This window comes from Venturia canescens, chromosome 2 (assembly GCF_019457755.1).
Source record: "Venturia canescens isolate UGA chromosome 2, ASM1945775v1, whole genome shotgun sequence".
NCBI lineage: Eukaryota > Metazoa > Arthropoda > Insecta > Hymenoptera > Ichneumonidae > Venturia > Venturia canescens.
This window is the reverse complement of record NC_057422.1, coordinates 2,166,273-2,191,105: the sequence shown is the minus strand read 5'-3', so window position 1 is coordinate 2,191,105 and position 24,833 is coordinate 2,166,273. Positions and strand designations below refer to the sequence as shown.

The 24,833-nt window shown below is 44.5% G+C and overlaps 1 protein-coding gene across 1 annotated transcript in view; it reads right to left on the bottom strand.

Moving 5' to 3' along the window:
• Positions 1 to 24,833, bottom strand: part of LOC122407097 (nucleolysin TIAR) — a 610,998-nt gene that overhangs the window by 482,988 nt on the left and 103,177 nt on the right. The window contains exon 4 of the mRNA XM_043413083.1: positions 13,637 to 13,732. Within this exon, the coding sequence (XP_043269018.1) occupies positions 13,637 to 13,732 (96 nt within the window). The remainder of the gene's footprint in view (positions 1 to 13,636; positions 13,733 to 24,833) is intronic.

Genomic DNA, 24,833 nt, shown 5'->3' with positions numbered 1-24,833 from the left:
GCTATCGACTCTTCTCTTTCACGCGACCGCTTTTCTCTGTATTTCCTCGATAGTTTTCTATCTCATTCCGTAGACTCTCATCCCCCTTTCGCGTAGGTCTCACACGGCCTTCCGCCGCGAACCCTCCGCGTAATCGAACAATTGAAAATCGCTCGAACGACAATTCATTTCGAATCAACTGGGAACCGCAGTGTAAAACCAACTCGATACGTATTTCTCTCGCCTCCCACGCGATTGTTCACTTTCTCCTCGTTTTTCTCTCACTCTCACTCCTTGTCCCTTTCCTTTCTACTCCAGTTACTCCTCGTCTCACTCTCTCGGCGTTTTCGTGCTCAACTCGCAACACACGAATCGTAAATCGAACATTCGAACTCGCACTCCGTGCACCTCTCGACGTTTTCACTCGTATGTCCTCGCTCTCGCGCTCTTTTACTCATTCACTCCTCGCCCCCCCGCGACATCCCTTTTTTCAGTCTTTCCAAGCCTCTTTTGTTTTCCATCTGTCGAACACTAAATTTTCGTTGCCGAGTTCATTCGATTCGCGCCTCTGTATTTAATTTCCATTTAGATCGAGAGACCTGGAAAAAGAGGGAGCGTCGATTTTTCGTCAACTTCTCGAATATTTGTTGAGCTCATACACGTGTGCCTTTTATTCCGATTCGAGCAACAGTTTGCGTTGTTCCCTTTGTGGGTTCACAGTGTTCTTTCGGAGACCCTCTTTCCTCGTTATTCCTTCAACTCCAACGGGCAGCATTTTTCGAGCAACTTTTTTCCCTGTCACCGAACACGCGGAGTCTCAATGGCTCATAGAAACGAACCGGCCTTTATTGGCTACTCAATCACAACTCGAAGAACCGATTGGAATCAGTGAAGGATAATTTCGTATTAACATCATTTTTCCGCTCTCAATTCTTCTCTCCTTTTCAGCAGTCGTAACAGATTTTCGTTTCCAACATATCGATCAATTTTTCATCGAATATTATGGACTGAAGATCTAGAATTGTTCGTGTCGCAGAACAAAAAGAGGGTCCGGAACTTTTTCGATGGAGAATTTTACAGTCGCTTCTACACGGTGACGTCGACATTCTCGAAAACACGATCGGAGGATGAATAAAACGTGCAACGTGGATTTTGAGATATCGGAGCTGTTTCGTTCTGCTGGTTCACTTTGGAGCCACTTGAAAACGATCAAAAATTAGTGCCGCGCGTATTCCTCGAGGAAATCCTTGGTAAAAATCAAGATAAAAAGAAGAGCGGAGCGAGAGAGAGAAAGAGAGAAAAGAGTAAAAAACGCCTGTTTCGCGATTTGCTGGAGTAATCCAGAAAGCAATCACGAGAGTCTCTGCCCAGGCATCGATCAATCCGAGTTCTCGTTGGGCCCTTTGGCGAGCTTCTCACGGGCTCGTGTAATGGATTTTCACCAACGTTTTTCTTCAAAGCCAAGGGCTCAGAAACAAACAAAAAAGAAATCCTTTTTTTCAACATTCCGTCGATCAGAGCACGGAAAGAGGAATAGAAATGAAAGATGAGCGGATAATAGAACGATCAGAACAAATATCGAAGATTTACAAACGAGAAAGAAATTCGAAAACGTGCAAGTCAAAAATAGAACAAAGTCGACGGAACGTGGCTGAAAATCCAAAGAACAAGAAAGCTAAATGCTTGATAAAATAAATTCCCAATACTATATAATCGAAAGTAAAATCTCGAAAAATAAGTTCAAAAGGAAAACGATTTCGATCATTTTCCAAGCGAAATCTAATCGAATTTGATATCCGAGCGAAAATAATTTCCACCGATCCATTCCATTTCGAAATATGAAAATGAGAATTGTCTCCATTTCAAAGAATTGTTCGCGAATGCACAAAGCCCTCGAGTGATTTTGTTTTTGGTACAAAAGTTTCCACAAAATAATCCGATCGGTCATTCGAGACACGCGGACCGTTGGAGCAACATAAAATTTCATTCGCGGAGAAGCGATGGGGAAGATTCATCGTTTCGTTTTAACGGAAAATAACGGGAGCGAGGAGAACTGAAATATATAAGAGATAGTAAGGGAGAAGAGAGGAAAGTGGCAAGAGGCTGGTGGGAGAGTTTGGACTCGATTCGTTCGCCCGAACCACGAGGGCAAACTCGCGGGCTACAGCACCGAAAGAGGTATGAAAAAGGGTTGCATCGTGGAAGAGAGGTGAGATTAAGTTTTGCCAGAAATGGTGGATCGCTGAGGGGAGCGTGTATACCTGTAGGTGGCAAGCGCGAAGGAGAACTTAATGAAACGCGTCTGACGAATAGACCAACTAATTGTATATGAGAGAAATTAATAAAAATGTCTAACAGTTCGCTCAAGAGTCGAGGGGAAAGAAAAAAAACGAAGGAAGACGAGAGCCCAGGTGAAAAAATGGAGAAAGTTGGAAAAAAGGTAGAAAAACCCGAGGCTTGATGAAGAGATTAACGAACAACGTTTTTGTTTCGTTTTCTTCATCTGTTTATTGTTTTCCAACAAAATAAAAGCGCTAAGTTTTCGTTTATTCGATATTTTAATCACCCTCATGGAACGAAGCTTCTGCTTACCTTCCCAAGGTGTTATCGATGGTCATCAGTACCAGCTCAGTCTTCCTGACTAGCAACGGATTTTTGTGAGACGCGAGGATGAAGCGAAGATCGAAGTGTCTCGGGCAAGCTTTTCGTGGCGGCGGAGCGCCCCAAAGCGCGGACTCCAAAAACGGCATATTGTTTAGTTTCTCTTGCGAAGAGAATCAGAGCCAACTTTTGTAGCGTCTACTTCAAAATTCAATCGTCCAATTCGACATTCTGGCTTTAGCAACGTTCCGCACTCCTCTTTCGATGTCCTTCCTTCCTCGTAACTGGCTGAAGGATCGGTCCACGGAAAGGGGTTCTTATTTCTCGTCAACGGATGAGGAAGGCAGTCGTGCCACGAAAAATTGGCAAACATGCTGGATGATCCAGCACGGCGATCCGTATCCCCTGGCTGGCGAATGCTACACGTCGTTTTCATCCCTCGTCCCCGAGGGCATAAAAACATTTTTCTCGTGGTCGAAACCAATCGCTGTACAAGAACGATGGAAATATCGTATCGAGCCTGAGAAACGCGATGCACGCTAGATTTCCAATGGAGGAGGTGGACACTTCTTTGTACCTCGCTCTTTCCACTATGGATCGAACAAAAATAATGGCACCGAGACCGAGACTTAAACCAAATATAATCGGGCGCCGCCTGCTCCTGCCGTTTTAAATCACGGATAAAGAATTCCTCCGAAAGTTGTACACGAGTAAGATTATATATCACGTTGACCTCGAGCATCGACAATTCCATTCAAAATTCCTTCAAATCTCAGGCAAAATCTTACCAAGGCGAATCGGGTCGTAAATTGAGGTTGAATAAAATATTCTCACAAAAAAAGTCGAAAAACAAACTGACTAAAAATTCTAGTTTATACCAAAAACCTCGGTACTTGAAAGAGATTTTTTAGCATTAATTCGTCAATCAAAATAACTGGCGCATCGGGACGTCTGTTTTGGAGAGCGCGGAAGAGCAAAAATATGCTCGACATCCGAGTGACCAATGGCTCCTCAACCAAGTAGATTTCTCGCTAATTCTCGTCCACCAGCGGCAGGATTTCTATCTGTTGGTTTCGCGTTTTCCCTCTCGCTCGTTGGTTATAACGCAGCCACCATTTATGCAGTTATAGTTATACGAAGGAGCGTTTCGTTCGGCGAGATAGATCGAGAATGCGCTCTCTACTCTCATTATTTACCCTTAATTAGGAGCAATTAACAAATAATTAATTACGAAGCGGAACAGCCAGAATGCAGGCCGAAATAATTATTTGAAAATTCGCGGGCAAACGTGAGGGAGAAATCATGTTAACCAACATCCCTCCGCGACCCTCTCCGCGGGTCAGCATCCTGGACGTTCAACACGAGCCCACACACTCTCGGATCTCGAAAGTGTTGAACATTTATTCGGTGGCCCGGATTTAGTGAACAGCTACAGATACCGACGAACACGCGACTGCACGAGTGTCCCAAGCCTTCGTATCTATATATTTATCTTTTGGAAGGGATCCTCGGGTTTTGTCGAAGCGCATGGAATCGATAACACGCTTGTTTAATGCCGTCGAGTCACACGACGATCGACCTACTTTATTGAGTAATTGACAATTACAAAAAATAACACAAAACTCTTGTAAAAAGAATGGCTCTGCGAGCAATGATACATCGGCGTATAAACTCTTGAGCCGAGTCTATTTTTGCGAGTGCGCTTTTCGTGTTTTTCTTTTGTTTTGTTGTTTTTTCCATGACGAAACACCGGGTCACACATATTTTTTTAATTGGCCCGGCTGCGCGAAAATTGCCGAGACGAAATGCCGAGCGTCACGTGAGAGTTACTTTTTAATTGGTTACACCAACTTTTTTTTCGAGGCGCTTAAACGAGTGTGGATCGAAGTTTCCCAACGAAACTCGAACTTCAATCTTTCAATGAAGTTCGGTATTTTTGAGTGGCCCGAATAATTCGCATTTTTTTTTTACTAGCTTTCTTAAAGTTCGTATAAAGAAAGTAAAGTTATGTGGAAGAAGCTGTATCAGCGTTGCTTGAAATTCGATCGGAGTTCAGGCAACGTTTTTATTCGGGTGAAAAAACGGTTATTCGGTTGAATGGATCGAGCTGCTACGGGTCCTGTCGGATGTCTTTTCTTTATCGTGCTTAAACCGTACCAGAAACGAGTCTTCTTGGAAACAAATATGCATCTGTCACAGAAGGAAAAACGGTTGCTCGAATGACTTGCCTTCCTCCCCACTTCTGAAGTTCCTTCATCCCTTTTGTATTCCCACGTTTTTTCCCCGAGCTCGCAACCCGTTCAATTGCCCTTTGCACTGCCGCAAACCAACGCAGCACTCTTCAAACTCTCGTTCTCATGCCACATTCGTTTTTTTCTCTTTCTCAAGCAATCTCCCATCTCCGACTTGGTGGATTTTCCATTTCGTCTTATTCTTTCTTCGTTCCCTCGCTGGCCCATTCTCGACACTTTCCATCTCCCTTTCTCCCGTTATTTCGGAGCGATCTTTCTACATTTCCACCCCCTGGCAATTACTATAAATCAGAATCGCAGTCAATATTTAATCCTCGTGGAATGGTGTTCGACGTTGGGACAGGAGGATGAGCGACCTCCGAGTGTGTGGCGGAGGGAATGAGCAGCGGGAGGAGGTGCGGCAAGGATGAGAAACGAGAGAATCGTGGTGGCCGTAGGAGGGTGAAAAAGCGCACAGAGAACACAGAGCGTTTCCATAGCCAACGTCGGCAGAGAGAGAGAGAGAGAGAGAGAGAGAGAGAGAGAAAGAGACGAGCAGCAGGCATGGTGGCTGCAACAATGCCGGTAATGCGATAAAATATACTACGTATGCTCTGTCTCGATGGAAAGGGGCAGATTTCGTTCGAACGAAAGACGGAGACAGATGAGAAAGGAGCGGGGAGGGCTACATATGAGCTTGAAAATGGGGGAGACAGAAAATCGGAAAATGGATGGCAGAGAGAAAAAGACGGAGGGAGCAAGAGAGACGGCGAGAATTAGGGGAAGAGGGACGGCCCCGAAATGTCGAGCGTCTGATGCTGCTGACCAGCATCGTTCTCGTCCGTTCTCTTGCCCCCTTTCGGTCCACCTCTCGTCGATGTGGACAAGCCCTGCTGCTGGTATACCGAGGACGTAGGCACCGCGTGTGCGTACTACGGAGATTTTGTATATTCGCTGAAAATTGTTCGTACCAGTTAAAAAGTACGTTCCGGTCAGACAACCGAGCTCTCGGGACGTGTAATCGCTCGACCGAATCCAGGAGCCTCCGATTGAAAACAAAAAGCGAAATAACGGCGAATTTCTGTATGAAAAGCATAAACGAATCCAATTGTTGGAAAACTTTCAAAACGTTGTTTCCTTTTTATTCACTGAATCATTGTACCAACGTCGAATAGACTTATTATGATAAATATTTTACGAGCGAATGGGGAATCATCCTGCTCAGCTGACCGCAGCAGAATCCACGCTTGCCTTTTTCATTTTCCAACCGTTCACAAATGCCCGGATGAATGTGCGACCAGTTTGGGATTTTAAATTGGCAAACCGAATGGAGTACACGTTCATTTTCTACACTCTTCCGCTAATATTTTATTGGAATGCGTTCTGTGCTTTCATCAGCGACACTTCGTACCATCGATTTATTATAGTCAACACTGAAATCGTATTTTTCGAGGAGAATCGTTGAGGAGAAGGGAGAGTCGAGGCTCTGCAATTCCGCAGAAACGAAAGTCTGCAAATTTCTAGATTTCACTTATTAATACGTTCTTTCTCATTTAACCTGACATAAAGCTCGTGCGAAAACCTATCAATTCAATCGACGACTCGATTCCATAGTTTTTTGTACTCAAATATAAATTCCCTAAATCTCCATTGTCTTTATCTCCGCACAATTCAAACTCCCTATTTTCCCCAGCTCAATTTTTCACCTCCTTAATGCAACTACAACATTTTAAGTTTTTTCACCATATTTCAAATTGGAGCAAATAGTCGTCGTTGGAGAAAGAGTCTCCGTTTTTTCCAAATTATCGACGGGCGATAAATCGTGACCTCGAAACCTCGCTATTCGTCATTTCATTGAAAAGTGGGAACGAGGACGAGGGGAAAAAGCGAGGGAAATAAAGAAAGTGAGTATAATGTCTGGAGAGGCGCAAACCTCTCCGAGGGGATAAGCATACCGTACTCGATTCATTATTCCCTCTTTCTCTCAAGTTTTTTCCACTCGTCCTTGTCTCCGTCTCGTTTTCTTCATGGTTGCAACAGTAACACGCTCCTCTTCGTTTTTCCTCGCGTTCCCTTCATTCTTTTTCACGATCCGCACTCGGGGGTAAGCAGTATTCAGTATTTACGAGGCGAATCGAGTTACTCGCGTGCCGCATGGCCATAACCAACGGAATCGCAACAACTTCTGTTTTATTAGAGAGGCAGAGCCAACCGACATGGCCACCAGGATCGCCCGACCGCCACAACCATCCCCGAGCTCCCGTGAATGAGACTTCCAAGCAAAAACTCTTATGCATGTACACGCTGTAGGACAATCCGACAACGCGTGTGCACCGTCGTTATTACTTCCATTGTACTTCGTGACATTATTACTGTCATTATTATTGCTATAGGCACGTTATTACGCTCACGTGCAGAACGAGTTGCTATTTTTAGATATCATCATGTACTCGATGTGTCTTTTCGTCGTCAATCGACATTAATGCGGCTCAAGTTATTTTATGTCCTTACGGCAACACCCTCTATTCATGAAGACTCATTTTCACGAATGAAACGAGTTAATCTCGCTTTATTTCATGTCTCCCGGAGTCGATTAAGAGCTGTTACATTTTATGTTGCTCATCGGACACATCAGACATGTAACGATAGATTTTCCTGCAGTGTTACAATGATATCGGGACCCGGAACGTCGAAAAATCACAATGAATCTTGTTATGATTCGTTGTAACTACAATCATCTGATTTCGAACGAAGACTCCCATTAAATGAAACCACACCTGCTAATGTTACCAGAAAAATAACTGGAGAAAAGAAATCTTTTTGATGACACGATTTCTGCAATTATTTCCCTTTCTTTCAATAACGAATAGAAAGGAAAAACGTCAAATGAAAAATGGACGATGTCAAAACAAATTTACCGGAGCCATTGCCGACGGGAAAACAGCGATTTTTACGTCCCACGAAACGATCGATCGTGCTTTTTTCAAGTGTGAAATATGATATTTCAATAAACACAACGGGAAGTTGAGTGCGCGTACTTGTCGTGCGTCAATTTTCCTTTGGCAAGATACGCGTTGAATCGTTTGACATCAAGTAAGAAAAGCTTACGTACCGAGCGTACAAATGCACACGTAATTTTATATATGCACGATGTAAATAGAGATGAAGAGTTGCTTGCGAGGAGAGTGAGCGAGCAGGGAACCGCTGTGGCCGGAAGAATGATTTCCGGAGATGGGGTTCCCGAAGCCTGTGGCACACACGCTCTCCGTATGGTTACGTATGTCCGGTGGGAAATCAAAAGGCAGTGGGCCTCTCCGGGATAAAGCGCTGGTGCCATACACAGAGACATACCGACGTACATAGACGTCTACATAAACGAAAAGTACCTCCATAGTTCTGAAGGAAGATCTCGACGGAGGTTCCGCCAAAGTAGCTTGTCAATAACTTAAATCTCAATCGTAACTTGGTGTTCCCAACTGATTTCCGTTTCAACGTCCCTCGCCTTATTCTCTCGAAACGTTCGACCTCGTTTTTATCCTTCACTTCCGGCTGTATTTGCCTTCGCTATATCCTACCACGTGCAGGTATTTTCGGTGTACTATTCCGCGAGGTGGCGCCACTCGAACTTTCTGCAATTTCACCTTTTCTCTGTACTCAGATAGCTTCTCAAGACGTCAAAGGTGAGTGTGATCTTTGCTCAGCTTTGCTTTGGCAAGTCGAGAAAAAATATTGCGATTTCGTGTGGATATCGAGGCATCGGCGTAAAGAGAATGAGCTTCACGTGGAAGCGAAAAAAACGAGGAGAGAATTCCATTTTTGAGACTCATTTTTTCGCTCAATCTTCCGATGACGCATCACTCGATGTTTTGACAGTTATTTTCATCAGGACTGCGTCGCCACCCTGATGCAACAAACTTTAGTGTTTTCTCGATACTAGAAATCATAATGGGAAGCTGAATGAAGATCGTGGTGGAAGGAAGTCGATCATTCGTGAATCAAACAATTTGAGGGTGTTGCTGCTCTCATTATTGTACTGAAGATTTCCAGATTTGAGTTCAAGCCATCGGTAGGATCGATGACGACGACGTGAGCGGAGACAAAGCGCAGTCAAAGTTCATGGATTTCGCTATATGTCTGTGTGACCGTGTAAAAAATTAATTCAAAGTCTCTTCATCTCTCTTTCTCAGGTCTGCTTCAGTCACGAATTTAGGATACTCCCATTCTTCTCATTCCCGACGTCGCCCGTTTGATAAATACTAAATGACCGTTCGCTACTTTTAGAAACGTGTTTTATTTCCACCTGCTTAGACAGAACCTAAAAAATTCATGTTTCTAGACGCAATTCAGCATGTAACGATGCAATTATTTATTCACAAATTGAACTATTCTACGGTAGCTCCCACCATGAATTCGCAATGTCAACGACCCATTAACCGGCGAGATGGAATTATTTAATGGCACGAGATTCCTGCCACTGCGACAAGGCTTCGACATCAAATGTAAGGAGACAAAAAAACTTGAACGCTAATTGAACGTCAATCGGTTTAAACCACTCGATCTCAATCACACTGTATATTTAACCACTCGTCCCTTGATATTGCGTCAGAATAAAAAATAAGTTCGACCTCTTTAAAAGCATGGAGCTCGCAGTGAAAACACGAAATATAGCAAGAACGGTCGGTTTTTTCATCCTCCCATCGTCGTGTTATCGTATCGTAAAAATGCCGCTGACTACAAAAGCTACTCGAGGGAAGACTCGCGTGGAAATATGATAATAAGTCAGTCTTTATACAGCACGAGAATGAAGCATGTAATACGGGGCTAACGAGGTACGAGTGCGGCGAAACTGCAACGCAATGTATGTCTCGGAATCTGCCTACAACGAGGCTCTTTTACTGGTGCGAAAGTATAAAGAAGGTTTTCTCTCTCGCTCAGATTGTGGAACCCTTAGGGCGGCGAACGCTTGTGGTTGGAAGGGGGATGCAAGTACAACGCGCGTGCCATTCGCTCCAATTCCCCTTGTTCAGGTTAATTCCCCTCGTTAGATTAACAGAGCAAGGGAGAGGGAGAGAGAGTGCGAGTTGGCGAGGTTTCTCTCCGTCTTCAGCATTCTCCGTTGTTATACTTGCTGGGGCTTTCTGCAAGAGTCTCGTGATCTTTGTCGTGCAAAGCGATGCAGTCAGCCACACGCGGGACCGCATTGCGGAACGTGCGTTTTTTTTCGCCTCGATTGTGAAAGCTTGCAGAACGAGCCCAGCTACGAATATCAAGTATATTCTTAATGCTATTATTATTTTTATCCTATAATTATATTCTACGTGACAGATGTTGGGCCTGGAGTCAGGCTGGAAGGTTCGCTGAGTTCGTGTCGACGAGGACCAACACTGAGTACAGTACGTACGGAAGAAACCCTCGGATCTGGCGAAGGGAGGGCGAGACTCGAGGGCAGGCGAAAAGCGTACATTCTGGTGTGCGTTTATATACACGGGTAAAGGACACGTGTATCACATTGCCTTATAAACTTTGGCAAATGAGAAAAGAAATAACGAAAACGCGGAGCTCCGGTGCCTCGCGTACATAAAGAATAATTATCGCATGAATTAGTTCGCTCCGCTCGTGCCCGGAACTCTTGCCACTATGAAGACTCGAGTAAAGTAACGAGTCGTGCCAGTCGCGGTTCACTCTCGCGTGCCATTGGCAAAAACTCGAGGGGGATCAGGAGAGGGTGGTCGAGGATTTGAGCTCAGCACAATGAGGCGCACCGCCTCCGCCTTCAGCATGAAATAAGTTAGTGTCTCCCTCCAAGTACGAAATCTACGACTCAACAAATAAGTGCAGTCAATCGACGATGAAGTAGTTCAGGAGGGAAACTCGAAAGATTTTCCTCGGCGAAGTGGCGAAGCAAACTCTCCATGAGCTCGGTCTTCGAAACGAGTTCATCAGATCTCATTGATAGCAGCCTAGACCCGATGCTCTGCGTTGTCCACAAGTTATCGTGAGATCCTCACAGACGGTGATGAACCACAAGCCTGTGGCTACCGAAGAACTTGGCACGAATCTCAGATTGTAAATTAACAGCAATTAAATCACTGCCTAATGCATCATATTTTACTCAATATGGAATAACCATTGAATAATATTAATACTACAAACCAGTTGGTTATCAGAAGTGGGGAATTAGCGAAGGCACTATCGAGACACGAAGTGCAGGGGTTCGAATCGTACAGCTCTGCAGATAGAAAGCAGGTAGCAACGTAACTCGAGCTTCAAAGTCATTAGTGGAGTCGCCTCGATGCCCCAATGGGATTGAGAAAATGTCTCAGGCTTCTGAAAGCTCCTTTCCATACGCTACTAAGCTGCATATACATTTGACAAAATCAGTCTAACTGTCCCGAGTGTGTTGAGCTTTCGTTGAAACAGCCCTTCCGCAGAAGGCGAGGGAGAGAATGTTAGACTAGGCAAAGCAAAGGACGACGAAGATCGAAGTAAACGACGAGCTCTGTATGCTTCAAATCATTCAGAGAAGTCATGGGCAAGTATTGCACGTATACGACTTTGAACGATCGAGCTTAGCTCCCACACGTACTCACAGTCGGTGGAATAAGGACGAATACGTGTTATACGATGCACGAGAGGTGGGTGGGGAACTGTATTCGAGAAGGAAACTCAACAGAAACGTATAGAGCCAGGACTCGAGTCTTGCGGGAGAAGAGAGTGCGGTGACGTTGTGCCGAGGTGCATTAGCGCTCACGGGATCTCCCAAGTTTCAAGGCATCCAATCTATTACGACCAGTTCGGCATTAGTAATGTGTCGGAGCGATGGCGCCTATGTGTTCGTATTGGCCTTGTCGTAGTGCACACGCGTGTATGAATTGATCCAAGGCAGAGGCAAAATGAGCCACCAACTTACAGATTTCAATTTACGTGCGTTAACATTATTTAACAAAAATAATATCATTGTATATCCGGTGGACAAGCACTCGGGACGGGGAAATATTTCGTCGTTATTCCCAGAAAACAATAACGAAAGACGGATCCAATGAAGTGATTCTTTGATCGAAACTCTCCCAAACACACTGAAAAATGTCAGTCTTTCATTCAATCCAAAACAACGTAAAATTTAGAATCCATTGACTAGTATAAACTGACTAGTCCCAAAAGTATAAAAACCTCGGATCGTCTTCGCTGAAGTACCGTCAGAGACCTGAGTGAGTTAGTACACAGATGAAAATTTGATTGAGTCGGCTCCCTCAATCTTCAAGTTCCCAGGGAATAGTAACGAAGTATCCATTAAAATGAACTCCCACTGTAAGTCCCGAGAAAATCCAAGAGATTCTGAGTCCCCAATTGAATCGCAGCCTGCACTTGAAGCTCCCTGTGTTTACCTGGTGTCTCATGTTGCCCCAATTTTGAATGCGTCTAGAGAATACATTACCACGATCAGCATATACCAATACAATTGAGGAGAAAGGTTGTCCCAGGGATCTGGAGAGCAGGTTAGTGTTGCATGTCGGTGTTACGAGCTCCACGCGAGATTCCATGCAGATTCGCATGGGAGAAGGTTAGTTAGAGAGACGATAGTGTTAGGCCGTTGTTGGTTGTAGAATCACACCGTCGTGAGGAATTTAACGGGTATGGGAGAGCCAAGGAATATGCAGGATGTCGACGGAGCCTGAAGAGAAGTAACCGAAACGGGGGATGGAACAGACGAAGCTTTTCGCTGTACCAGAGTCACCAGACGAATTTGGGGTAGCGAGAGGCCTTGCACGACATCAAAACTTGCTTCAACGAATCTAAACTAACCGAGTAACTCCTCTCTCCCTCTCTTTTCGCAGTTATTCTGGCATATATTCCTCATATAGATGGGGAGTACAAGTGTCAGAACAAACTATGATTAGACCTGTTCGAGACCTCGGGATAACAGTCAAGATGGGGCTCAGTACGTACGGAGAATTCTGGAAGCGACGGAGGATGCAAGAGCGCAAAAAATTTTTCAACGACCCCGCACGAACACGAAATAAAAACGATTCCATGAATATCATAATTTATATAAATTTTCCAAGCTTCGTTGTGTTAAACATTCTTTGAGGGTAAAAATATTTTAGCCTTGAAGAACACTTTGAGGGTAAAATATTTTAGTTTATTTCAATCCCTAGAAAACGTTCTCAGTTGGCTCAACATCGGCCAAGTGAGGCTCAGAGTTGGTCGGTGTTGAGCCGATCGTCAATGCTTTCTAGCGATATTTTCCGGTGTTATCATCGTGATTCATTCGAAATTGGATACTCCGAAATCCCTCCCTCGTTTTTTCCCTCGTGAACTTGTCCTTCCCCAGGAAGATGTCCATCCCGAGCATCTTCAACCAAATGAACTCGTCGACAAAAATGTACAGCAAAATGTAAAGCTTCGAAAAACGCGTCGTCAAAGAGCAAGCTTTGACGATACTCCAAAAAGACAGAAAGTATGGTTACAATGCAGCGAGCAACCGAACTTGGATCAGTCACTCTCACTTCAATTGACGGGATAAGGACGGGAACGAGTTTACTCGATTTTTCGTACACCTCGCACATTTAACCTTGTATTCATGAGAGTCATTGGCAAACGCAAAGCATAGACGAGCTTTGATGTGTCACGACCTTCCACTGACGTTCTGTGCGTGGCTCTCAATTTCTCCAGTGTTGCTCCCAGATCTCTTCGGTGATCGACAGAATCCAGTAATTTGATAAACATCCAAAGCACTAACAGGCAATTGTCTCGCTTTGCTCACGAATCGAAAAATTTGTGAAGAAGCAAACCGCAATGAACGAATAATCAAAATCTGACTTTACCTTGCCCAAGAAGTTTCTCTGATTGAGGGCTGACAGCGACGCTGAAGCACTCACGTGATCGGCGAATTCGACGAACGCATAGTGATCGCTTCCACCCTGAAACAAAGAGATATTCATATTTCTAGGAAAAAGTCGTTGAAAATATTGAAGGAGAACGTTCGCACAATAAACCTGAGTTATGACGTTTCCGGGACGCGTACGTGGCCTACCACAAAAGCATATTCTGTTTGTGTTGAATACGTGATGTAGCTAGCGAGGGTTTCATGTGAATAAAGGAAAAGTGTAGAGGGAAGAGCCGACGTATAGAAGTAAGACGTAAAAAAATGGGTAAGCCTCGAAATGTCTTCCCATATTGTCACGAGGCACTCTTCTTTCTTCCTCTGATATTACATGTATGTGTTTAAGGAGCGTTATGTCCTGACGAACGTGAGGCACGCAATATCGCCACGGTACTTTAGACACGAAGGAAAATTGATGCGCTCGCTCGCATTTTAAAACGAGGCAAAAAGCAAGAAAGTTCTTTGGCGTCGAGGGTTCTTAAATTTTGAATCAATTACAATGGAAATTTAAAACGTGAAAATGCAATTATTGAAAAAAAAATATAAACGAAATAAAAATGTTGGGCTAGAGAAAATTGTGGTCCCGGACAAGAGGAAAAAAAAGCTTGACAGAAAGAGAAAAGTCGAAAAGATATGTTTTTGGGAGAACGCCTGAACGCAAAGAATATTTGATCGTTGAATATGTATATTTTAAAATTCACGAACTGTCGCTATCCGGTGGAAAAATTGAGAACAATTGCAGGATGGTAGAAAAGAAAAACGTCAGCAGCTGTGCTCACATAAGCTAATTGCACGGGCAACTACGAGCAAACGCTAATTACTTGTAACTTTTATTAGCAATTAGCATGGGCGTTAATTGCTCTCGGTAATTCGACATCAGTTTTCCTCTCTGTTTAGCTCTGGCTCCGTTCCCTTTCGGTTCTTTCTTCGTTGTGGGTGGCTTTTTTGCTCCCCGTGAGCGCGGGAACTTGGCGCTCTCAACACGAGGCCACAGTTCCAGAGTGCAGGCCTGGAAAATCTCCAACAATTCTTCCGCGTCCGAGGGTCGTGTGTTTCCAACGAGATTTCGTGATTGGAATTTCATTAGGCGATACAAAAGCTCGAGATTGATGAATAACGCAAACACAAAAATAAACTTTTCTGCGTTCACCTCGCCACAGCGTTCGTCTATATCGTTATGGATAATTGATCAGAAGAAACTCTTTAAGTTACCGACACATTTATAGTGCCTCTTGTGCCATTTCCCTCTCGCAATAACAGCGAGAACGGAACATCGCGGATGGGGAGGTCGAGCGAGCGAGAGGCACGACATGAACGGTGTATAAGAAGAAAAGTGTATGAGACGAGAGAAAAAGCGGAAGGAAAAGAGCAAGAGACCGTAATGGAACGTAATGACTCGAAACGAATTTGCCGGTGTATACGCGGCGAGAAGGAAGCTGCCGCTGCTGATGGGCCTGGTCGCGGAATATCCTTTCGGTGAGCAAATAAAATTAATTAGATTTACCGAAGCGAAGAGAGTATTAGCCAAAGGTCGTAGAACTTTATCCTTCCGGTTTACCGCTTGGAAACATCCCCTTCTTTTCGCTACACGCTGCCGCATGGTCCAACTCGTTCCGCCGATATTGTACATATATTTGGAGCTGAGTAGTGAAACATAAAAATAGTCATCCATCGGGAGGGGCTTCCTCTGCGTTCGGAGTGCATGCTCTTGCTGCGCGCTTGTTTTCGCCGAGGTAAGAAAAGCGAGCCACAACACCGAGGATCGGTTCTCCTCCTGACGAAAATTCATATTTTATCGCTAAATTATAAAGCCACTTCGCACACGAGAGAAAATTACAGGGCGTAAACTCGCACCCAGAGCTTTTATCGAACACAACAGCAGCACCAGCGACGCCAGCAACGAGAGCATATCCTCGCGCATCCAGCGCCGGATTGTACCGGGAATTTTTAATGAAATCTATTTAACAGCAAAAGCTTCGCTTTGCCTCTCATACCCTTCCCTCCCCGCCATCCGCGCCTCTCATTTTGCCTCGCTATAGTATATCTCCCTTCTGGCACTCCACGTGCCCTCCATTCGCCCGCTCTCTCGGGCAAGCTCTCTTTTTTCAACGCGGATACTACATCACACAACGCTCGTCGCCCGCGAGCGCGCACTCACGGTTATTATTTATGAGCGTCGACGCATTATCCCGAAAATATGTGATACCGTGCCGCCCCGAGCTTGAAGCAACCCCGGAGAGAACGGATGAGAGAGAAAGAGAGCAGACTGAACGGGGGTCGATGTTGTTAGTCGATGGCGCAGGGTAAAACGACCACGCGAGCTCGATCGTTGTTTCGTATACGCCCCAACCATTAATCTCGTCCGTCGAAAATTGGTTTGCATTTGAAAATCTCTCGCGAGAAGCTTGCAATCCCTGAAATACGCATGTGCGTCATGTCGTATGTGACGTGGAAACGGACCAATGCGACTGAAAACTATCGTCACGCCGACAAACGAGACGATCTGTGTTAAACGTGTGAGTTAAAACACTTGGAAATGACAGGACCCACGACTCTTGAAGGTTATGCAATTGTACAGATTTTTTTAATTATACGATTCCCTCTGACTCCAGTTATTCCGGGAACTCTTGAAAAAATCGTGGGCCAACTGGTTATTTTGTTCTCAAAACCGCACACGGAGGAAACGCATTCGTTTTGGTAAGTGAGGAATATATTTCAGGAATTTTCAAAGTATTTAGCCACTTATTACAAAGAGCATAGTATTTTTTGAATTTTCCCATTTTTCGTTCATTTAATTCCAAACATCTTTATGTGAATAGTAAATAGTGATGCACGTGAGAACATATTCCGTTTTGTTTTCGAGTGTTGTTCATCGTGCCAGACTAGCACTTACCGATGAGTGGAAATGTTTTCTAAATCACAAATTTCGACTGTCAGTATAGTAAATTCTATGATAAATACACGAATATACATCGAACACGCGTGACATTTTACCACAAATATAGTTTTTTCAGGGTTGCCCGAACATACTTAAATATGAACATTTCAAGCGACTGAAAACATTTTTTAGTATGCTTATAAATAAAAAGACTCTTGAGTCTTTTGACTAAAAGGTATGGGTATTGGTGTTTTTATTGCTCTTCGAATTAATGCTGCAATCCAGTACGAATATACTGTCCCCGAGATACTAGAGTCCTAGTACTTTCCTCTAGAATTTCCGGCCTCGTTTTCTCCCATAATAAAATTGATGCTCCATCTGCTGACTGTTCGTCGCATTCTCAATAATTCGTAATAGTCGAACGATCAAGTGGATTGGAATATCGCGTGCGCACTAACGCAAGAAATCAAAATTTCAGGATCGAACGCTGATTAGTAAACTGCAGTTGTGATTGTGGCAAGAGGACCAGAACGATTGAGATCCGAGATTTCAAGAGAGGCTTAGATTTGTGTGGATGAGACAGGTGCTGAGTAACGCACACCCAGGGAAGGTCGGAAACGTGGGCTGGTAGTTGGAAAGCTTGGGTATACAGGGTGTCCGAATACGTGCGATCAGTCGAAAAAAAAATCTGTTCCAAGTTTACACTTGCACTTTATTTCCTAGCCGATGCAAGATTTTCCAGACCGATCCGTCATTCCAGAGTAGCTCAAAAACATGCAACATTGAACCAAGTCCATAACGACGAGTCACGTGGCATGAGAAGGCCTCGAAGTAACATGAATCGAATTTTGAGAGCCAACAAGTGAATAACGAAACTGTCTCCGATTGTCTGAGTGTCATCGCCAGTGACGCTCCCCCGATAAAATATTCGCTGCGCCGTACTATCGATGCAAATACTTTTTGAAACATCGAAAAACAGGAGTGGAAGAGGAAGACTCGGATACCCGGTAGATGTATTTGTGTATATCCATCGCTCGGCAAACAAACGTTCCGATCGAGTCGCGCAGCAATATCGATAGATATTGACGAATGGATGCTAGGGTAGTGTGTACGTAGGTGGACCTTTAACACACTCTCTCAGAGAGAGGTGGTTTGAGCAAGGCCAACAGTGGGTATGGATGCGTTCGAATTCTCAGAGTGAACGAGAGAGAAGGGTGGATGACTTGAGATCGGGGGGAGAGAGGAATGCAAGAGGGAAAGAGAAATAGAGAGAAGGCCTACGGTGAGGCATGTTGAGAGAAGGATGAGAGCGGAGAGAGCGCATTAACGACGGTGTTTGTATTTGGACAGTGGGAAACGCTGGACATTGTAATTAGGCAGGACACATCGTGCCCCTGGGACAAGGCGTTCGAGGGAAGGGGTTCGCGGGGCCAGGGGAGGCGAGAGGATGCTCGGTAGAAGTTTGTAGCGTAACGCCCTCTCGCGGGCTCATTCACTCTGCTTTGGTATTCCCGTAGTTTCCCCAGCAGCATTATCCCCACCATGAGAGCAGCGTCCCCATCAGGAGCGTCAAGTCCTGTATTAGTATTAGTGATGGTGGCGCGATGATTCGTTGGTAGTTGGTACAGTAGTGGTGTTATAACGGTTGGCGTGTTCAACAGGACGATTCGTACGTATACATATGCAAATTGCGGATGGATAGAGAAATAGAGGAAGAGCGGAGAGAGAGATGACCCCCGCGGGTTGTCCTGGTATATATGGTTTTGCTGCGGTACGCCAGAGGTCGAGAGAGACAAAGAGAATGAGAAATAGAAAGGGAGGCCTCGAGCAAGTGAGAGAGCAAGGGCACAGGCGACCGGTAGATCGTTATACATCCTCTCGGCTCTCCTGCTTGTCGTCCGTCGAATCCTGCGAGGTCACCCCATTCCTCGAAATAGCCAAGCGTTGTAGAATCCCCTGTGCCACGCACACGCACCGATCCCTCGCCCGGTGCCCAATATGCCCCCGGTGCGCACATACTTCATTTGGGCTGATTATGCCCGCGAACCACCCTGCTGCCAGCCACGGCTTCTCGCTCTTCTCGCTCTCCACGGGTAGAGCACCATCCGAGCAGGGACCAACGATTTGCTATCCTATACGTTTACCAACCTGGTTTACCCTACATCTGAGTAAACCCATACGTACATACACACGTGTATACTTTCGTATCACATGCCCTCGCCTGCCTTCGTTTTATCACTACAACGCAGCGTGAAATGCACACAGTGGTTGGAGCGCCGTCCGGCAAGCGTGCTGGGACCTCGATGCACCGTCGAAAGTGCTCGGGGACCTGGTTCAACTAAATCACTCCCTAATGGATCGACCCGCTAATCTCTGATAGACTGCTTGCTCGTGCCATCCCATCGCTCTCGAACCTCACCAGAGTCTCATCCTCTTCCTCCACACAACGCGCTCTCGGTCTCTCTTCAACTTTTCTCCCTCGCCAACTCTTATTCTCTATCGCCATTTATCTCCACGACCCCAAACCAATTCACTAACATTTTTGCTATGTTCACATTCAGAGTTAGCCTTTACCGATGGCATCGCGGTCAATGAATTCTGCATCAGGATGACATCCGAAACCCACCACTTTGCAGAATCCCCCTTTCTGCGTCGACCTACCGATCCCCATTTCCTCGTGCTTAAATGACTCCGTATATCGCTTTCTTCCAATTTAACTTCATTCTCTATTGCTACCAAAACACCACAGATCCACACGCATCTTGCCTTAGGTACCTACCACCTTATGGGAACCCTCAAAGAACCTTTGTACTTTCCATTAATTCATGAAACGCAAGGAGAAGAAGAGCGACTGGATTTCCAGACTGTTTTAATACGACCACCTGCATTTTCGGTCCGTCAATAACGAATCCGAAAATAATTCTTCCTCTTCCTGAGGTCACCGAAACGTTGTCACTGCCACCAGCTCAAGGTCCATTCTCATCAGACATTTATTCCACTATCCCGTCAATCAATAACTCTTTTAACTTGCTTCATTCCTTGAAAACGTATGAAAAGTCGCAATCCTATTAAATAACAAAATAATCCAATGTTTTAAGCCGATTTCATAGCCCGCTATAACTATTGCCAATGAGATGCGCATAGATCAATTTAACGAACGGAACAAACGGCTACATGCCTACTCTGGACCGAATCTGATGTTGCCGGGTACAAATATATACGGAAATAAAAAAGTACCCTTATACGTTAGTATAAAACATGCATGCACAGGATTACGGGAATTCTCTCAACATCGCTCGCTCTCGCAATTTGAATAATATATTAATAGCGCGTATAGCATGCACACCGCTTAACGATCGAAGTGCCCGATTTGGCCCGGCGGATAGAGCAATGCTCACGATGGGATCGTAAATTCACCGTAACGTATTAATTCGATACGCAGCTGCACTCTACCGTGCAAATATATATGTATAGTACGTGAATAAACGCAGATATAGATGAGGTACGTTCGCGAGGTCTCTCGTGCATTTTTCATTTCCGCAAAAGCGATAGAGGAGCCCTTTACCCTTCCGCCACGGGAGCAAACGATGCATGCTACCCCAATGGGGTACGGACTATCTACGGTTAGGTTGAATATCCGGAAGCCACCGGCCTAAATCTAAAGCTATGAACTCAAGAGAGTTCTGCCGACGAAACGAGATGCATGATTATTGAGCAATCAAGACACTCGTGACTGGAATAAGAGAGAAACTGTTTATATGATCGCGTGGTGGCGGTTCTAATGCATTCGATCATCGAGCGTGTCTGTTAAGGGGTCCACCCTAATTGGACGTGCAAAAAAAGACTATTTTCACGAGTTTTTTTAACCGGTATAAATTATAAACATATGGATATAAAGTGTTGGGGCTTAAAAATAAATTCTTAAAATATGCAGAAAAAATTTTATTTTTAGTTCACTTAGTTTTCGTACAGAAAAATGGGGGAGAAGACAAGTTCAAAAAAAAGATGGGTGTGCACTGCTGACAAAATCTCTGGAACTGATGGCTATAACACATGTCATATGATTTTCGATTTTTTCAAAAATGACTTAATGGCCACATAGTCGTAAAAAATAACACGTGGTAACATTTTGGTAAGGATCGGTTGAATAGTTTCGGCTCAGATTAGCGTCGCTCAAAAGTGCACTTAGACTGCTCAAATCTTTATAAAATTTGAGTATGATATTTTGAAATATGTATACTTTCGAAAAATGCAATAAAAAAATGGATTTTTTGAAAATTCTAATTAAGGTAGACCCCTTAATGATAAATATGAAGCAAATTTATCATCGATTGCGATTTAGAAAGATTTGCGAAGTATGAACTATTCGAACGGTGAACCCACGTGAAGACGCGAGGTTATTTATGGCACCGAGGCAATTGAAAATGTCAATAACCATTTCTGAGATAAGCGATACGGAAGAGATTGAGTGCTGCGAACAAGATTTTGATGGGTTTTAATAACGAACTGTGTCCGATGGAATATAAAATTTCCAGGTCAATAAGTAAAAAGTGAACGCCGAGATAAGAACGGACTTTGAATTTTCTTGGACACGAGGCTCCGAGAAGGTTGGTTAGCGTGTACGGAGCTCGTTAAAGCCAGCAGCTTATGCTCTTCCCGCGTGAGAAAAGGAGAAGAGAGGAAATAAGGAGAATAGATTCGTGTGTAAGGGAGCGTAAGGAGAGTGTTGCCGGAATTGCTTGGATAAAATTCGTCGAAAAATCAATTAGTTCAGGGAAGTCTCAAGGATGATCCAGCGGAAGCAGCTGGTTATATATAACCCTTGCACGATCGAGAGGCCAGGAAGGTCGCTTCCTGGAGGTGGAAGTCGAGTTTGAGAGGGTGTGCGTAGGCTCTCACAGGCTCGAACTGACTGTAAAGCCGCACTTCTGGAGTTCGCGAGGCACTTTAACCGCCACTGTTGATGTATCGAACGGCCAGGCACGATGTCGTTGGCTATATACACTTCTTCTCTTTTTACTCTCTCATTCGCCTGCTTTGAACGATCAAGAAAAGGATGGAACGCTCCCTAGTGACAGGAAGTCCGACAATTTCTCCTCTATTTCTGTCTTCTGCTCTTATACTCTGATTCTCCCGATAGGTCGGTTACTCTCGTAGCAAACTAGTAGACTGAAAGGAGCGACACTATGGTCCAGCAGGGAAAGAGCAAAGAAGGACGTCTCTGGACAGTCCGATCTGACCGTACGATCTTTATTGCCGAAATTCCATTATTTTCTCCATTAGATCGCACCGCTCAGATCCTTTGCTCGCTACGTTTCTGTGTGTATCTTATACGCCGCCGTCCTTTTTATTCGGGGCATTTTCGTTTAGCAGTTTTTCTTCAGATTCGACATCGATTATGACTGCCGTCAGGTTCCGCCCCGGTTACTCGGCGTATTCGTTCGGATCCTCGCCGGCCTCCGCTCCCACGCAATATTTCACTCCCTTTTCTACGCTTCTTCGGATCTTAGCGAGATTCTATTAGACTCGAAACCATAGATTACTCTCGCCCAATCGCTTCTCGAACAGGACAAAAATCACTACTATTCTGACGTCCAAAAACCTTCTTGCTACTCACAATAGAAGCTTTCTGGGCGCAAGCACGTTTGAAAAATGATGAAACATCTGCTACTGAATTTGCAGACGTTTCAATCACGTTCACGACCGTCAAGGGATTTTCGCTCTCTCAGAAAGATGATCGAATGACCCCTTCGTTATTTCTATTCATCGTCGAAATTGTGCCAGTTCCACGAACAGATTATTCGAAAATGATAAAACAAACGCCATTTATGACCGACGATCCACGCCATCCGATCTAAACTTAGAAAGATTGTGCTTATCGCCTATCGAATGATCCTCCACATATATTTTACCGACTAATGGAGATCGATCCACGAACGCGTATGATTCACAGCACTTTAACAACATATTGACTTTGGATAGAGTCAACAGCTCTTTTTTTCAAATACAACAACGAAGCCCCATTTTCACACATTGATTCTGACGGCAATCCTAAGAATCCGATAACACATCACCCGGCACGTAAATTTTTTATCCTCCCCGCTGCATTATCTTTTCTAGCAGTACGTTACGGGATTAATCCAATCATAACGGAACGTCGTCAGTTACATATCTAGTAGAATGAAACGCAGAATCGTGATCTATTGTAAATATATATGGAGCGTATTACAATGAGAGAGGGAAAGAGGGAGAGACACGGGGCATTGGTGTTCGGCCAGTCGCATAAATCCGCTTGGACGTGTACTGGGCGATAAAGTAAATCTTCTCGCGCGTCCGTCGATTCGTATCGCTAGCCACGATCCGAATATGCACAGATATTACAATGCCGAACGATGCTGCCGGTGTTATAGTAACTGCAACGCCGTGAGGCATGCCGATTGCCGATTCGGTATGAGAACATTGCCCCGCGATTCTCCTCTCTCGCTCTCCCCACATCGCCCTCCGTCTCTCTCCCTCTCGCTCGATCCTCTCGCAGGCTCTCTATTTCTGCACTTGTACGCTGGAAATGTGCTCGAGCCTTCGATCGTATCTGCGAGCTGTGATAATCTCGTGCGACGATAATGAATCTTCCTTGATCTTCGTCTACTGCATCGCATCCAATCTACACATATCGGCCATTCCACGTCAACTCAGTCGCACAATGCCTTCCATTTAATTATTGTCCATTAAAGCGTTCGAACTACCAAAGATGTTCATGAGCCGCTTCGGGTCTACGGAGTGGGAAATACCTGCAAACAACTCGGTAGATCGATGTGAGAACGATCAAATGTGTCATTAAGGCTGAAGAGCTTTTCGAAAAAGCTCGTTCGGACACTGAAAAAACCGTGAATCTATGATTTTTCCGACTTTTTATCGGGTCGTATATTTTCGTTGATTTTTGACAGTTCATGCTACAAATCCGGCAACGTTGGCCAGTTTCTAATGATTTTTTTTCTCGCAGCTACACGAGACGAGTCCATCGAACTATTACGACACCGATCAATCTTTTAGGAACCGATATTTCGTATTGAAGAACGGTTTTAAAAAAGCCTAAGCGATGAAACAGGAAATGATATGTCCACCGGTCTGCACAGGGGTCTTCTACGTACAGCGATACGTACACAGTTGGAAAATGTGGAACGGAGATCGGTTTTGACCAAGAAAATCGATCGTTACGGCGCGCATATACGAGCAGCGAGTTTTCTGCTCGATCCGATATGGAAGTTAATAAATAAATACATAAATAGGGTTGTCGTCGTTATGTGTTTTCTCCATAGGTATACACACGTATGAATGGTTGTATCAAACTTATACCCATGAGACAGGAAACGATGCTGCTCGTGAGAGCGATGTATCACGATATTGGCGAAAGAACGATACGCCGAGGAAGCGTAAAATATTATGAAAATACATAATGTTTGACGGTGGTTAAGCCGGCTACGAGGGAAGCCGGATAGCGTGGCCATCATAGAGCCACCGATTCTGAAACTCGGCTCGGTCTCACTCTCTCTCTCTCTTCGTGTCTCCCTATTTCACTAAAGGCACAGGAAAAACGAGCCATTTACGGTTTTTTTTTTACACGTCCGAGACGTGATGCTTTGACCCAAAGATACAGTCACGTTTATACCTTTGTACCATAAATAAAAAATATAAAAAGGAGCGAAAAAAAAACAACAACAAACGGCAAAAATGTTCCACGAGAATTTTGTATACTCCATTCCCGTGATCTCGTGATTTTCTCCTCCACAGTTTGCAGATTCGCTTTTGACCCGGAAATAAAATAGACAACGATAAACGTAAAAGCCGAAACTTACGACGCGTCATTTTTTACGGTCAGGTTTACAGCGAAAACGTCATGAAATATGTTGAAAGTTCGATATAACCGCGGCACATTAACAGCAGAGATCGAAGAAATAGATGGCGAAAAGTTCAATCTTTTTATCGAATACACGCTCGCGGAATGCCAAAGCTTACGAAGCCTCGATATCGAAGGCAGGAGCGAAATTTAATTATTATTCCCAGTATATGGCGAGCTCAGAATGTAGCCGGAAGAGAGGCGTTACGTCGAGTTTGGGGGAGCTTCTTGTCACGGCGGAACAAATCCTCCTGTCTCTTCTCGAGTGCGTAACACACTTCGTACAGGGGTTCGGTGATGTGTATATGCAAGAGAGAAGAGCTTTGGTATTAAGCTCAGCCAAAGTGATTTTCCTCGTTGCAGGGA